The following is a 17,586-nucleotide window of genomic DNA, read 5'->3' as shown; positions in this document are numbered from 1 at the left end:
GTTTCATCCTGACTGGATTAAGTACATGTTTTCGAACAGTGTCTTACGTATAGCTGTGGCATTTGAGACTGAAAGAATTCAACTAGGCTATATAAGGGCGGGGCAGCAGGCTGCATATTATATTTTATGTTTATTTAGTCCATATATGTCTCTTTGAAATCGGTTTATTAATAATGCACCTCGCTGATATAGACAGATGCGTTGCCCACCTAAAACAGGTCGGTCTAAAGGGGTACACTCTTTTATTATTTCAGTAGGTTTTTGTGTCTCCATAGACCTAGTCGTGCCCGTCAAGGCGTACATTTACATGAAGTTCACAAGCACTGTGGCGTGACAGCCAAGAACATGTGTTTTTAAACAGATTGAAAATGACCAGTGTAGGCGATCATGCCCATTCTTATTTTTGTCCTTTTGGATTTACCGTCGTACTTAACAATTTGTCATGCCATATGACGACGACGGAATCCTTAGGGTGCATGTAATGTGCCTTCTTGTTGCAGGACGGATTTCCACCGATCTTTTTTTCTAGTGCTGCTTCACTAAGACGACTTACCGAAGGCAAGTAAGCTGCCCCGCCCGATACATTATACTGATACAGGTCAACCAGTTATCAAGCTAAACGCCAAGCGAGGAAGCTACAGCTTCCTCTTTCAAAGTCTTAGGTGTGACCCAACCAAGAATTGACCCTGGATCTACTGCCCTCGAAGCGGACGCTCTAACAACTGAGCTATCTCATTCCCCAATTGTTTTTTTCACCATGTGTTTTTTTTTATCTTCAAAAAAAAATTTTTTTTTCTCTTCCAAAAATTTCATTTTCACCATGTCACTGTTACGGTCCGCTATCTTAGCGGTTAAATAAGGATCACCCAGCATAATAATACCATCCTATCCGCACGATGTAACCGAACGCTACCTCCTCAAACAACAACAATGAAATAATAATATATCCATTCCAAAACGGTGGTTATAAACTATAAAACAACAATGAAATAATACAATATAAATATAAACAATAAATTTATATTTTATATAAATAAATAATAAAAAAATTAAGTTAATAAATAAATTAAAAAATATAAATATTATATTTTATTATGAGTAATGTAATATAAAATATAAACAGCAATGAAATAATTATATATCCATTGGAAAACGGTGGTTATAAACTAAAATCTAAACTAAAAACTTAAAGAACCACACACACACCAAAAACAGCGTGTATTTATTAACGTATTCATTAATTTAGTGCTGGTTGCACATCACCATTGTACGGGGTAATGTGGCAAATGCAAATGCGCTACGATAACGGTGTTTTCAGGCATAAAAACGGACTTGAACTGCTCGGCTTATTTGTCTTTTTACTGCAGATAATACACAGACCACCCTGAGAGAGACTCTACATAGAACAAGAACTGTGCTCACCGACGCATATCCCGAGGCCTGTATTTTTTGTACCGGATGAGTTCTAGACGCACGTTATAGAGGCGTAATGTACACATGAAATACAACGTCCTGTTACCAGACTTTTGTACGGGGGTATACCTGGTGGAAGGTGGGGGAGGTGGGGGGGGGGGGGGCAACTGAAGGCTTATTTTTCATGTCGCTCAGCTTTGCAACTCTTCGCTAGTGGTGAACACAGTAGGGCGTACTTGTGTAGCACCTGCATCGGACTGTAAGACTGTAGCGAAGGTGTCACCGTGAACTGGTACAGGTTGTGCCGCCTACTTACTGTTAGGCCTACTAAACTAACCAGGTAAGTCGCTCGTTACTTATTAATCTATCTTCTGTTTGCTTATATGCTGTAATGGTTCTTTTGTTAAAGTTGAAGAGTAAACCTATTAAGGTACAGGTAAGTTTTACCTACTTTTGGCGTCTTATCGGGTCATTTTGAATTCAATTTGTTGGTCATGCATCTGTTTCATGCTCGTGACTTGGTAACATAGAAGGGTGTACTCTCAAAAAGCAAATGTGTACCATTTTGTACACATAATTATGATTGTGTAGCTCGCGATGTGAACAAAATGTGTATAACAGGTACACAATTTGGTACACATTATACGTGTAGGTAGCGTACGTAAGGATGACATACATTAATGTCCATAGGCATATTTGTTACGACTGATGTGTGCATGTGTAACACATCTTGTGTATTTTTTGCACACAGTTGCTTTTGGAGAGACAAGTGGTAATACCACTACATATAAATCATTCTTACCTTATGAATGACCTTTTTAAAGATCATGGTAATTAAAGCATGCCATCCTTGTCACTACCTTTTGTATGAAGCAGTGGTGGACGACAAACAGTGGTCTACGTGCAAAACTACATGAAATCTGGTGGCATACTGTGAAGTACTTAATTTTTGCGTGGAACTAATTTTTGGCGGATTTCGCGGGCAATATTTTAGCGCGAAAAAAAATTCCAGCCAATAAAATATCCAATATTGAATCATATACTACAGGTAGTAGAATAATGAAGTGAAATCTTTGCCAGGGTGGGAAGGTCTGTTTCAACCTGCGGATGGTCGTGGGTTTCCCCCGGGCTCTGCCCGGTTTCCACCCACCATAATGCTGGCCGCCGTCGTGTAAGTGAAATATTCTTGAGTGTGGCGTAAAACACCAATCAAATAAATAAATAAATATTTCGGCCATATTATATCTTGGAAAATTTTAAGATCTGTTTTTCAGTATTTTCCGAAATGCGCGCAATTTAATTCCCGCGAACATATTTTTGCAGAAAATCCGCGAAAATAAATTCCAGCGAATAATAAGTACTTTACAGTATATATATATACATAAGGTTAGTGTAGGATTTGGGTTGCTTTAATAGCAATTGAGGTTTATCTAGGGGTAGCATAGTGCCAATACCTAAACAATTAATGTTATAGTGTTACACAACATGCAAATCATTATCAGAGCGACTACATGCTGTAGGCATTTAAAGTTCTCATGATGTGATATTTGGAATTTGCACTCGCCTATGAATATATCTTGGTTCATACTGAAAATAGTACAAAACAGACTAATCAAGATCTACCTAACTAAAACCTAAGACAATAACATGCATTAAACCATGCAGATCTCTTTCCATTTCTCATATATTTATAGGTATAATCTCGTTCTAAAGCGTGTTTCCCGTTACAATGTCCATGATTCCACGCACAAGGCATGCTACACCTTTATGTGGTAAATTATGGGGAACGTTTGAAGCAAGTCGTTTCGATCGAACTTTTCTCCTGTTCTCACAAATCAAATAGGTAGCCTTGCAGACGCCCTTAGAGTAATATAATCCGATAAAGCAATGATATTACATTATGGGTATGAAATTCTACCTATAGTGTAATGATATTACAATGGTACCGAGCTCTGTGTAAACATAGCACTGTCAGGGATTAAAACTGTAAAGAAATGGCTTGTGCAACATCCAGACGAGTAGTAGTATACAGAATAGGGGTTCTGGCACACCCTCCCCCTGGGGCCCTCCCCAGAACAAAATAGAGGCCCCAGCCCCCAGCCGAGGGTCTGATGGCTATCGAAATTTCTTTTTAAGTATACAGCGAATACAATGAATAATCATGGGATCTCCCACGATGGAAACGACCAGCCAGCCTATTTGGGCGAAGTTAGTCGGTACGGTGCAAGACTTGCGAGGCTACAAAGAAGTCACCCACAGCATGTTTGGAGACGGACGCGTCAACGCGGGCCGGCTGCTTGTGCTGAAGCTCTTCACCAACGACGTGTGCGCCTCGGTAGATCACCCCGAGCCAATCCGGCAGTATTATGAAAACTGGCTGCTGCCCGAGCTAATGAGGCAACAACCCTAACCCCCAGAACATCATTCGGAAAGAGCGTTTTTTAGCTCTTGCCGAGCTAGTTTTCGGCCGCGATCTATAAGATGTTTTTTCATCCTTTCATCGATCTCTACGGCGTTGAATGTCTTACGAGACTTAGCGCGTATCTCCTGCTTCAGATCAGAGTAGTTCTGGAGCTCCTGAACGACTTGCCTGTACTCTACGTCCGAAATAACACCATCAGATAATGCCGTAGATACCTGCGCACGGATGCTGTTAAGTTTGGCCTCAGCCAACAGCCGTATATCGTTATGTTTCTTGGCCTTTGCGTGAAGTCGGTGGGTAACGAATTTTACGGCGGCATTTAAGACACCGCAAGCTATGGCCGCAGATTCCATAGCCAAGACAGCAGGGGCTAGAATTATTGTTGCGAGTAGTCCCGCACCTGCAACCCCTAGTCCCAAACCGGCCGTGAGCATGGCCGAATCAAGGGCCTCGGCGGTTAAGACACCGCGCCGGTACTTTTTGTACAAGGCCCGGCGGAGATCTACCTCAGATTCAAGCTGCCTCTGTATTTCGCTGATATACTGCAGGCGATGGGCGTGCGCCACGCCCTCCGGGTGGTTTTCAACCATCAGCGCGGTCGGGGTCAAGGGGTGGTCATCAGTAATTGTCGGGTCTTCATCCGAGATCGCCGGGTACAGTCGTCCCATATTGTCCGTCCTACGAATCAACAACGTCAGTAAGCTCTAAATCGTCATCGGGAATACTAACACGAAAGCGGCGAAGGCGTATACCGCACTCTAAATTGATTGCATCGAGATTTAAAACGCCCCCTATGACGACTCTTATATCCTCGAGAGAGCTCCGGATGATTGGTTCGCCCTGGGCCAGTAATTTGATCATCAGTCTGAGATCCTTTGTATCGTGCTCCGCAGGCCACCTTATTTTAACCCCGGTAATCAAAGTGCAACGGCGTTGTTCGGCCGCGCCAAGTATGAGGTTGAAGATAAGTATAGATCCAGGGGATAGTAGTAGTGAGGGTTTAAAATCGGTTTGCGCGGCAAGACGCAAGGGATCTACACCAGGCGCCGCAGATAGTGTGAAGTAACCTCTTACACCCGAAGATACATGACAGGCGCTGGCTGGTACCCACGATATGAAAGAGGCTCCGGAGTTGAAAACTTTTTTCACCACGCCACTAGCGGCCTGGACCGTCATCGGGGTCACCTTCACATCTATAAATCAATCGGGGTCGCGAGCTCTGGCAAGAACAAAGCGGTCTTCAAAGCGAATTAAAGAGAGTTTTTGTTCTTCAATTACCTCAGACGGTGACCTGCGATTTTGCTCTACAGAGGATGAGACATCTTGAAGGGAATCAAACGTGGCAGGTTCTGCTTTCCCCGGAATCTTTTTGCGGATGTACTTGCCACTTTAAAACTCGAAGGCGTAGATTTTACCTTCCTGATCTTGAAGTTCGAACTCCGACACATCTGCCAAGTCGCTTAAAGACAGGCACGCAGACCTGGGACCGGCTGCATCCACCATACTTATTGTATTTCTGGGCTAGCTCTGAACTTTCCTCCAGTTATATACTCGCCGTGTTTGTCTAAAAGCGTTATGGTAAAGTGCGTTATATTTTCGGCGAGCAAGGCTTTGTTCTGTGGGTTGGGAAATGAAACCGTCTTCCAGCACTTTTCCCCTAGATCAGTCACGGTGATGGCCTGAAGTAGTGTGGAAGCTTTGGTTATTCTCACGTTTTCTGAGGTGTTCAGTTCATTTAAATGCACGAAGACTTCTGTGCGTGTGACCAATTTAGGTAGATTATCACCCTCCATAACCCCCCTTATGAGCTTACTCCCGTTGGAGAACCCTAAGATGGGGGCAATCTCTTGGAGCGTTATGATGGAATTTTTAGGGAGGCCAAGGCCCGTAGCTTCATTTACTTCCAGAGAAACCCCACGCGGGCGGAACATAGCCTTTTTCAGGTTACAGAGATTGTAGTCGCCCATCGGCACTTCAACACGTTCGCCATCAAGCAAGAAGCCCACTCCGGTGGGGATATGCATCGAGTTCGGGTAGAAAGTTATCTTGCGAAGGGCGACTTTAAGGCGGCCGTCGAGGTTGTTAAGGATTAAAGTCAGCCCTTGCTGTTTCCCATTTGGAGCGTCAGTAAGTGTGATGAACTTCGAAGCAGGTTCTGCTAGCCTCCCCGCAATATTTTTGCGGATGTACTTACCATTTTTAAACTCGAAGGCGTAGATTTTACCTTCCTGGCCTTTTAATTCGAACTCCGACACATCTGCCAAGTCGCTTAAAGACAGACACGCAGACCTGGTACCGACTGCGTCCTCCATACTCATTGTATTTCTAGGGTAGCACTAAGGTATCCCACATTAATATACTTGCTGTTTTTATCCAAAAGTGCCACGGTCAATTGCGTTATATAGTCGTCGCGCAAGGCTTTGTACTGTGGGTTGGGAAATGAAACCGTCTTCCCGCAGTTTATCCCTTCACCAGTCACGGCGACGGCCTGAAGTAGTGTTGAACCGCCACCGAAATCTGAGGTTATTCTCACGTTTTCTGAGGTGCTCAGTTCATCCAAATGCACGAAGACTTCTTTGTGTGTGACCAAGTTAGGTAGATTTTCACCCTCCATAGTCCCCCCTATGGGCGCAATCCCGTCGGAGAACCCTAAGATGGGGGCAAGCTCTTGGAGCGTTATGAAGGTATTTCTAGGGAGGGTAAGGACTAAGCGGCCCGTGGCTTCATTCAATCCCAGAGAAATCCCATGCGGGCGGAATATATCCATGTCCAGCGTACAAACATTGTAGTAGCCCGCCGGCACTTCAACACGTTTGCCCTCAAGCAAGAAGCCCACTCCGGTTTGGATATTCACCCAGGCTGGGTAGAATGTTATCTCGCGAAGGGCGGTTTTAAGGCGGCTGTCGAGGTTGTTAAGGGCATGAGGCAGCGTGTGCTGTCCCCCATTTAGAATGTCAGTCAATGTGATGAACATTTTAACCACGATGAACAGCGAGGCTTACAGGTTCAATAGAGAGGCCGCTTACAAGGCCGGGGCATTTCATAGTATCCAAACCCACGCAGAGCAGCTCACGCGATTTAACATCTACATCGATGAAAAGAAGGCCTTTCCAGTCCAGTTCACAGATGTGTTGGCCAAGTACCGGCTGCCACAGATAACCAGCAATCACATTGTTCGGGCCTGGAACACCAATCCTATGCAATTCTAGCAGAACCAAGTGAACTTCGCGGTCTGGTGCGCAACCACGGGCTGCGGCGTCTCTGTAAAAGACCATCTTCTCGCCCCCGACCAACAAATAAGGGCCCTGTACACGTTCCATGTGTATTACCAAGTTAGGCGGATCTTGGAAGAGATCCAGGCCCCCCTGCCGCAAGACAGAGCGTGGGCGGCATTCAGAAACCCCCACGACGAGAGGGCCTATGAGAGGATTTGTAGGGAATTCCACGTAGATAAGCACACAGACTGGAGGCGCAGGGGGGTGAATCACGGCCTCAGAGTGGCTTATTACTATATCACGAGAACGGGCTACAGCCCCGTTGGCGATGGGACCTTCGATCCGAGCAGGATGTCGTTCTCTAGAAAGCCTACAGCGCTCCACGTCGAATATATCCAGCAGGACGCCGAGGAGGCTTGGGCGTCGTTCATTGCCGGCACATCCCAAGGATTCACGCAGCCAGGCGTGGAGCGCCTAAACGATTCCATCCGGACATACGTGTGGGCTATTCTAGGCGCCCAAGCGCAAACAAGAGCGCGTATTCTAGGCACGGGCACAGCCTTCGACGCGCAAAAACAGTTTGCCGCGAACGTTAAAGACGCTATTTCCTCTCCGATCGACCTTCCGTCTGCTATCAAACGCTACCAGGACGTGCTACAGTATGCCGGGAGCGCTGTAGACTTTGTGTATGGCATAGGCCTATATATGGCCCCCAGCGACATGCTTCTGCAGATCGGCCATGTGGCGAACTACAACAACAAAATCGTCGTGGCCACAGAGGACCAGAAGCTAGGCGCCAATGAGGGTGTGAACGCTAAAGTACCACCCACTTTGCACAAGCGCGCACCTTTCCACGGGATCATTAAGCCACAAGAAAGCGCCCCACCTTCCCACGTTGATCCACAAGAAAGCGTCCCACCACTTTCCCTCGTTGAGCTACAAGAAAGCGTCCCACCGCCCACCACAGGAAAGAATCACGATACGGAGAAGACAGCCATCGCCGTCGCTGGGGTTGGTATCGGCTTACTGCTGCTGTGGACTATGCGTTAAATAATTGCGAACAGCCACGAGCATTAGGCCATCTACTGCGATGACTAGAGCCCAGACATTATCGGCCAACCACCCAGCTGCTTCAGTAGCCAGGACACGATACTTCCAATAATACCCGGAATCGCAGCGGCAGCCTTCCCAGTCAGCTTGCCAAGGGCGCGCGCCAGGGACTGGAGATGCTTTTTCACCCATTCTTTAGGACCACGCCCGTCGGGTGGAGGTGGTGTTGGCTGGATGCCCCCGCCGAACCCACCAGTCAGCTCCAACTTTATCGCTAGCCCCAGTGTCGAGATCGCCATCCCAATTGCCGTGAGAATGGAGACCACGGTTATTCCCTGCTCCCGGAAGAGGGTGCGGACGCGCTCGGCCAGAGTGGTATCCTTGTGTAGGATGCGATCGATCGTCTGCTTGATGCGGTGTATTTGCGTGCGCAGGGCTTCGCCCGTTAAAGAGGCTGCTTCGAGCCGGGCCACCCTCTCGTCCTCGAGATTCCTTATCCGGTCTTCGATCTCGCTCCGCAAGGCTTTATTATTATCATCATCAGGGACCTCCCCCAACTGACGTCTTGCTTCAACTCCTCGTTACTTCGGGAGTTCTTGCTGTCTTGCAGCCGCTTCAACCCAGCCACAGCCGTTTTATTCCTGTCGAGGATCCCCTGCAGTTCTTCCAAGGCAATGCGGGACCGTGTGTACTTGGGCCGCACACCTAGGAGCGTCTCAAACTCCTCCCGTAGTGCTCGCGCTTTTTGATGATGTTTCATTGTATGCCTAGTGGCGGTGCCTATCCAATATGAAATTTCGATAGCTGTTTGTGCTCGCCGTTGTGCAATCTCGAGGTATGCCAAGTGGTGGTGTCTAATAGGAAATTTCGATAGCTGTTTGTGCTCGCTGTTGTGCAATATCGTCGTATGCCTAGTGGTGGTGTCTCTCTAACAGGAAATTTCGATAGCCGCCAGCCGTTTTAACTCGTCCAAGAAAGCCTTGCGCCTCCGATGCCTTTCACGCGACTGGACATTATGATATCCACAGACCCCGCAAAGCCGAAATTGGTTTTTAACGCCCCGACCACAGCGAATACATGGCTGGGTGCCAGGACCTTTCCGCAGACGGTATAGGTGGAAGCCGCGGTACTCTCCCAGACAACTCTTACCACAGAGCTCCGTGGAACCAATGAGAAGCCACCGGCAATTATTGAGACTCTTTGGCATGTTGTCTTGCTCCCCAGCCGTTTTATACCTGTCGAGGAACTCCTGCAATTCTTCCAAGGCAATGCGGGACCGTGGGTACCTAGGCCGCACGCCTATGAGCGTCTCATACTCCGCCCGTAGTGCTCGTGCTTCTTGGTGATTGGTCATTGTACGCGCCGTTGTGCAAATATCGTCGAATGCCTAGTGGTGGTGTCTCTCTAATAGGAAATTTCGACAGCCATCAGACCCTCGGCTGGGGCCTCTATTTTTTTCTGGGGAGGGCCCCAGGGGGAGGGTGTGCCAGAACCCCTATTCTGTATACTACTCGAATTATAACCCTCACACACCATCAAACACAGAAACATAAACACAATTAGATAAACTCAGTATACACGTACATAGAGGCTTAATTGACTAATCTAATTCAAATATTACAACCTATATTCAGTGTACAAAATAATGTTGAGAACAACAAAATATATGTTCTCACAGAGGTTACAGCACACATGGTTCCGGTCGAAACTCACAGAGTCTAAGTGGCAAGCTTCAATCCACAGGAACAGGTTTATCTACAATTCCTCTAGCACAATTCTAAGTATAGACTGTTAAAAGCTAGCCCTAGAATTGTACTACAGCACCTCGTGAATTCCTAGAGTGAAAGATTACACTGGCATCCAAAGGACAACCAGTCGTACTCAATGTACCCTGGGGAATGGTCGATATCAAACCTCTCTGCGAGTCACAAACTCTTCCCTTAGTATCTGGTTAGCGGTCCAAAGTGACACAAAGTGATACAAAGTGACTTCCAAAGCAACGCTACCTTCAGTGGAATTGGGATATAAAACGTCACAGCACATAGAGACGACGAGCAATATATAGGCCTACTTGACGCATTCGTACTGAGCACAGAATTGGTGCAAAGTGGGCCAACCGTACCCACAGTACATGTACGTGTAATGCCATAGAATGATTACACTGTGGGTAACACGTGCTACCTTTAATGTGATACTGCTCACTCAGTTTCATTTCAGACATGGCGTCACACGAGAGTTACAGCGCCGTCCTGCGGGAAGACAGTGTGAAGAAAGCGAAGGACGAGCTAAATGAGAAACCCGAAGAGAATCGCTCTCAACTCAAACAGTTTACTGATTGGATACAGCAAGAGAGGAAATGGCTGACTGCGCCAACAGGTAAAAGTCGTATGTTTGCTGAACCTTTAGTCTTTTAGAACCTTTAGTATAAGCCTCACCATCTGTCACATATATGACTTCAGTGGACTCGTCAGTGACATGCGCTACTCTTCTGTCACACCACGCGTACAAACACAGGATGACGTCTCTGTATCTGTACGCGGAACTTTTTTTATATCGCTCTTTCCACTTCGTTTCAAACTGACATATATGTAAACTACTCTCTACTTTTTCTGCAGTACTGCGTATTACATGTGTTATTATATTTAGTCAAAAAGGGATCACATAATATCATTCACACCTGAAAAGCTCTCGCTGGCCCATTCACACCTGAATAGCTCTCGCTGGCTCATTCACACCTGAAATGCTCCCTATGGCTCATTCACACCCGAAGAGCTCTCGCTGGCTCATTCACACTCAAAGAGCTCTCGCTGGCTCATTCACACCTGAAGAGCTCTCGCTGGCTCATTCACACCTGGAGAGCTCTCGCTGGCTCATTCACACCTGAAAAGCTCTCTATGGCTCATTCACACCAGAACCCTCGCTGGCTCATTCACACCTGAAAAGCTCTCTATGGCTCATTTACACCTGAAGAGCTCTCGTTGTTTCTGTCTGCGGCTTAAAAGAAAAGACAACAAATAATTAACCTTATTTTGGGGTGGAAAGCAGCAGTCGAATAAATAAATACAGCAACGTGCATGGTACTGTATATGGTGGTTGGCGACTTTGTCTCACAGCCGCTTGCTATGAGGACGCTGTAACCTGTCGATCAGGTGGGCTGTTCACTTAAGCCTGAGTGTAAGATGATATAGACTTTTTGCAGTATGTCGCAGATATTGCAAATTTTGGCTTATCAACGTGGAAATCATAGCTATTTTTTATGCTAAAGTAAATTGATGATTTTAAAATTTTCTAATATTTTTAAATTTTATTTTAAATTTATTGTTTTAAAATACCAAGTTGCAGACTACAGTTGAAAAAAAATTTACCGATACGAAGTATTTTCTCTTTCACACTTATATAGATCCCATATTTTTGATGTCGTTTTTGAGAGTTCGGAAGTTCAGTCAGTTGTTGGCCAGAGAGACGCTGGTAAATTACCTAACAACACGAGAGAAAGAGGCAGAGTATTTTACCAAAGTGGACTGTGATGACATCAAAATAATGACGGTGTTAAAATCTAGGTAAGTAATAAGCTCTTTTAAGCTGCGTATATATATATATATATATATATATATATATATATATATATATATATATATATATATATATATATATATATATATATATATATATATATATATATATATAGGACTTTTGGATACAAACTACATTTATAACTTTTGTTATGTTTACTACAGACTGCATATCTGTAGCATGCGTATATAGTTTTAGAATATAATATATTGCTAACAATAAATTATCTCTTCCTCACGCAAATGACAAAGCACCACTGAGATGCGGAAGGGACCTCATTGTTCGTGCTTACTTTTCTGGCTCGTAAGTGGGAAGGACTGTCAGCAACCTGCGGATGTCGTGGGTTTCTTCCAGACTCCGCCCTGTGTTCTCCCACCATCATGCTGGCCGCCGTCGTAAAACACCAATGAAATAAATAAATAAAATAAATAAATGAATAAATAAATAAATAAATAAATAAATAAATAAATTCTTTCAAGGCGATTCAAAAAATGAAAACGAACAAACAAACACAACCAAAACAAAACAAAACAAAAAAAATGTTTACGCACACGCAAGTGACGGAATAGAAAACTAATGGGTGGCACATGTGTATTAGCAACGGTACGTTTTGTCAGCCATTTCCATGTTTGTCTGTCACCATGCAGTTAATCCACACAGCCATTCTTCTGTTCCAGTTTCTTCCTCCCGATGCCAAAACCAGACGAACATGGCCGTCAAGTCTGTATCATCCGGCCTGGTAAGGTCTTGAAAAACCTCGTGAAACAATAACGAAAGGCTCAAGTAATCATTATAAAAAGTGAATAAACATAGACATATAAGTCTATATAATATGATCAGTAAATAAGATTGACCTATAGTTATGTGCTAAGACAATTATGACTAAATGACGAAAACGTGCAGTTTCTCATATACATGTATACATTAGTATGTACAATAATCCTCAGGTTTAGAGGACCTCCTCTGTGTGTTTTGAAAATATTTAGCCCTGGATGACCGTGATCGCCTTTTATATTTGGACGGCGCTCACTTAGTCATGACTGGGTCCCCATGTAGGATATGTAGTAAAGTTTCAGGAAACTTACTTCTCCGGCCTGTGCAGTTACTCTATAATGCTTAGGGTACTAGAGCGCCAGAGAGATAAATTCCAGAGTTGCATGTCAAAGGAGACTGCATGAGCTAGCTAGTGGGCCAATATCGCGTTTTATTTAGTTCTCACGGAGAAGTCTCTCATAGACAAGCTCCTTGTCTTCTTTATTCATCTTAGCTTAAATCAATTCATTTGTCCATACACCTGCCGAATGTCGGTGGTTTCCTCCGGGGCACTTCGGTTTCCTCGGGGCAGTCTGGGTACTCCAGTTTCCTCCGGGCAGTCTGTGTATTCCAGTTTCTTCCGGGTAGTCTGGGTACTCCAGTTTCTTCCGGGCAGTCTGGGTACTCCAGTTTCCTCGGGGCAGTCTGGGTACTCCAGTTTCCTCCGGGCATTCTGGGTACTCCAGTTTCCTCTGAACAGTCGGGTTTTCTCCGCCCAGAAACCTCACTGATGTCATGTAAATGAAAAATTCTTGAGTATATGGTGTTAAGCACCAACTAAAAGTGTCACGTTTTAATACAGGTCAGTTGGATATATCGGGGAAAGTGTTTAAGATCCAGGATGCATTTAGGGCGGTTTTTATGATCCTCGACTTCCTCTTGCGAGATGAGAACGTTCAGGTGAATGGTTTGATCATGGTGCTGGACTATACTGGCGTCACAATGAGTCATCAGAGCTTCGCGGGGGAGCACAGGGCCAAGTTCCTCAAACTGTTAACGGTAAGAATACATGTCGATGTGGTTGCCTCGATGTGGATGCCTCACCAATGTAGTCACTGTAAGTTCAAGTCCAGCTCACGCTAGTTCCCTCTCCGGTTATACTTGAGAAGGCCTTCCAGCAGCTTGCGGATGGTCGTTGGTTTCCCACGGGCTCTGTTAGGTTTCATCCCGCCATAATGCTGGCTGACGTCATATAATGAAGTGAAATATTCTTCAGTACCAATCAAACAAATATGTAAATTATCTTTTAAAAGAACCGATGTGAGTATGTAGATTTAATCGCCGTCATGTGACTGAAAAATATTAATATAAAAAAAATATAATAATATAAAAAATAAAAATATATGACCTAAAGCCATAACAATTCATTAACTGCTGTCCCAATTTAAACTGTGTTTGGGAATAGGGGAATTTTTTCCTCAGGCGCATGGCCAGCCTTTTTTTATCTTTGATTTAATATACATGTAAACACTAGTCTTACATTTACTCCTATATTCAACCACATTACTGAGACTCACCACTACTAAGATTACTAAGAATTAGTCAGTTGAAAGATTCGAGGGGGGTCGGGGTTGGGAGTGGGGGTTGGGGGTGGGGGTTGGGGTGTAGGTATAGATTAGTTAGTACATGTATTGGTGTCTTCCTTCTCGCAGGGACGATGCGCATCACATCGAGGCTTGGGTGTTTGAAACTGTTCTTTTGTGAATTTTCTCTTTCAGAGAACCTATCCTCTCCGCATCAAGGGCATACTAATGTACAATGTGGGGCCATTTATGGAGATTCTTCTCGGTATTATGAAATCTGTTTTGAAAGAAAAGATACAGAAACGTGTAAGTATTTTTTTTCATTCTGTGTATGTTTGGGCTTATTATTTTGTTCCAAAATTATGAGTAGAGTGGCTGTGGAAATATTTTACTATTACACAAACTTTTTCAGGCGTGTGACTGTGTCTTATATTTAATCTATATTTCTAACTCCATATTATATTTTCTTGTATTATAAAATTTCATTAATCCGTACATGTATATTGTTATTAAATGACCAAAAATATCGTCTATGACAAAAGTGCCAACTTTGCCAGATTCTGAAAGCTCTTGTTTTGTTCTGTATGCCCCCTCGTGACCAGGGCACACCTGTAAGTAGGTCTGTCTTACACATTAACACTGGAATACTGTCTCCCATAGACTTTATTTTATGTAGCATGAAGTAAGAGGTGTACACTGAATTCCTTTGAACTTGACTGAATATGTCCTGCACGAAGAACTTGTAAAACGCACTGCAATAAACGACAATCGAGTGTATTTCACCTAAAGTTTCGTACATGACTAAACTATTGATTTTTCCTTATTCCAAGAATTCCGTTTATCTCAGCAAGTTGTTTCAAGGAGTGTTGGAAAATAGGACAACTACCTACTGGATAAATATTTTATGGCTTTTATTTGCTTTTAAAATGCATTTTTTCAGTCGTATATTCCGGTTGTTGTATGAACAATCAACAGTACTTTTACATGGAAATCTGTATAACTCGTTTTCCGTTAACTGTTCTTTGCCAGCTGGAGACCGCTCCTGACATGGTGACGATATATTCGAAGTTAGGCCAGAGTTGTCTCCCCCTTGACTACTTGCCAGACGATTACTCGGGTGACCATAGTGGCACGTGCAAAGAGATTGCAGGTGCTGTAGTCGTTACCAATTTTTTGGAGCAGCGACCTACACAGCAAACACACAGGCTTATATCTTTAGGGATTTAATGAATACCTATTAATTAATTTCGGGATGGCAGCTGTGCAGTGATTTAATGAATACCCATTAATTAATTTCGGGATGGCAACTATGCAGTATGTAAAGTAAACTGACAAAATAATTTGGTGATGAATGGCCAATGTTGTTTATGACAGCAATTTGATTTCACGATTATAGATAAGCAAGGATATGGACGTAATTCATCAGTGAATTTGGGTCTTGGTGACAGTAAGTGGTCGGCGACACTTATGTGGTCGTTTGCACAATATAACATTTGTTGGAAGACCACTTGTCTTCACCAATTTGGCGTACAAATCTGTCCGTAACATGTCGGAAAGTTCCCCAATAGCCTGCCGGCGGTTAACACCAGGACAGGTTTCCTCCACATATTTTTACCGGACTTCGGGATGACACCCACTGTTTTTAAAGTTTAAGAATAATATGTGGCGTCTTCTTAACACCTTCTTAAAACTTTTCATTGTTTCAGATAATCTTATCAAAGATCTACGAAAAGCTGAAGTGAAAAACTGGATAGCTCAATTGTCCCCTGGAAATTGTAAGGTGGACTCCAAAACTATGCCAGCAAGAGATGAGTTATTCCGAGAGGCATTCAGGAAACTAAACGTGGAGTGATGAGACACAACTGTGTGTGTGTGTGTGCTATAGTTATATATTGTTATATATGACAAACACAGAAAAATAAAGACTAGAGGGCGCCTGTCATACTGAGCCGTCAACTAAAAAATAAAATAAATAAATACAGCAAATAAAGATTAGAGGGTGTCTGTCTTACTGACCCGTCAAGTAAAAAAAAATATACCCAGAAAATGAAGACTAAAGGGCCTCTGTCCTACTGACCCGTCAAGAAAAAATATTAAACACAGACAATAAAGACTTGAGGTCGTCTGTCTTAGTGAGCCGTCAAGTAAAAAAACAATAAAAAAAAGAAAAAAAAAAAATAAAACAGAAAAAAAAATAGTTAAATAAAAACGTCCAGGTTGTGAAGATTCAGATTGTGTTCGTGCTTAACTGTATTTTTCGCACAAATATCTCTATTGTTCTCTATACTTCAGACTACATACTGTGTAACATACCAGAAACAAGAAGGCACAGAAAGCCACTACTGTGGCTAAATGTCTCTAGCAGAAAAATAACGCCCTTGGCGAAGGTATATAATTAAACAAAAGATAAACAATGCTTTGTAGCTAAAAAGGTTCAATTTCCCAGGCGATTTCCTCAGGAAAAATTTACACGACACTCTCAGAGACTTGACCCTATAATTCACATGAACGCTAGGAAAAAAATTACATAAAATTGTATCATTTGTTGCATATATTCGTAAAAAGGGTCAAAATACATGTGTCATTTTTTGTGTTTTTCAACTGCATTTGTTTGATATAAAAAGTCCTTCAGTCCAAAACAGATCAAAAATAGTTCAGAGGAATGTTTTGTTACCATATATATTTTAATTTTGAGAAGAAATATGCAACATACGACACGAGGTGACGAGTGTACTATTGTATTCAACTTGAAGGCGGTTTAATCTATTAGATTTACGAGGTGCTGGTTCAATCCGAGCCTTAGCTATAGAATTTGCCAGAACTTTGCGAAGTCCAATAAAACATCTTACAGATGGAATCATGAATACCGTGCATATTTTGTGTGAGATGGGATACAGATGTGAAACGGGCAATGACATGCTGATTATTGCGTTCAAATTTAATTTATTCAAACTTTCCTTTGCAAAATTATGTATTTGTTCTATATAACGACATCGTTATATCAATTGTATAAAATAAGAAGTGAATTACTACACATTAATGTTCATAGTCGCTTATAATAAAATATGCTGTTACTTTATATTTCACATTTGCAATAAGCAATAAAACGTTTGCCCTTAAAGTTTTTCTACAATATTTAATCACATCCCATGCAATGCATGTCTCCATTTTTGAATTCGGTAAACCGATTTTCGGTGCCAACGTAACAATATCAAAAATGAAAAGACAACCTAAGAAAGATATCGACAATTTTCAATTAAATGTTAATTTGGCACCCCATAGCATACATATATAGTAGAGGCCTTAGAATTTGAAAAAGCATATTTATTTTGTGGTAGACGATCATGGACCCGCAAACATGAGTTTGGTCATTCTGAACTCCTATATTCTTGATTGTAAAATTCATTTCTGAATACGATTTAATATAGATTTGATCGTAGATAAACAATCAGACGAATGACTCAAACTCAGGTTAAGCGAAATAATCTTTGAAGTAAGATGAGAGAAGAGAAAAAAAAGGAAATCTGCTTTATTTGGATATTTGGTCTAACGATTTGTTGACTTATTTGCTTGGAAC

At 43.0% G+C, this 17,586-nt stretch overlaps 1 protein-coding gene across 2 annotated transcripts; it reads left to right on the top strand.

Moving 5' to 3' along the window:
• Positions 1 to 1,615: 1,615 nt before the first annotated feature.
• LOC135475415 (alpha-tocopherol transfer protein-like) lies at positions 1,616 to 16,190 on the top strand. 2 transcript variants are annotated; one of them, XM_064755302.1, is made up of 8 exons: positions 1,616 to 1,753; positions 10,307 to 10,476; positions 11,501 to 11,660; positions 12,351 to 12,412; positions 13,289 to 13,485; positions 14,205 to 14,315; positions 15,039 to 15,159; positions 15,716 to 16,190. In XM_064755302.1, exons 2-8 carry the CDS (start codon positions 10,320 to 10,322, stop codon positions 15,859 to 15,861), a joined length of 954 nt encoding a protein of 317 aa, XP_064611372.1. In that variant the 5' UTR covers positions 1,616 to 1,753; positions 10,307 to 10,319; the 3' UTR covers positions 15,862 to 16,190. The 2 variants fall into 2 exon arrangements, with proteins under 2 accessions (XP_064611372.1, XP_064611373.1); XM_064755303.1 differs by having other exon boundaries at positions 1,691 to 1,753; positions 10,318 to 10,476.
• Positions 16,191 to 17,586: the final 1,396 nt, after the last annotated feature.

Source organism: Liolophura sinensis, chromosome 9 (genome assembly GCF_032854445.1).
Source record: "Liolophura sinensis isolate JHLJ2023 chromosome 9, CUHK_Ljap_v2, whole genome shotgun sequence".
Taxonomy (NCBI): Eukaryota; Metazoa; Mollusca; class Polyplacophora; order Chitonida; family Chitonidae; genus Liolophura; species Liolophura sinensis.
This window is presented reverse-complemented; position numbering and strand designations above follow the sequence as displayed.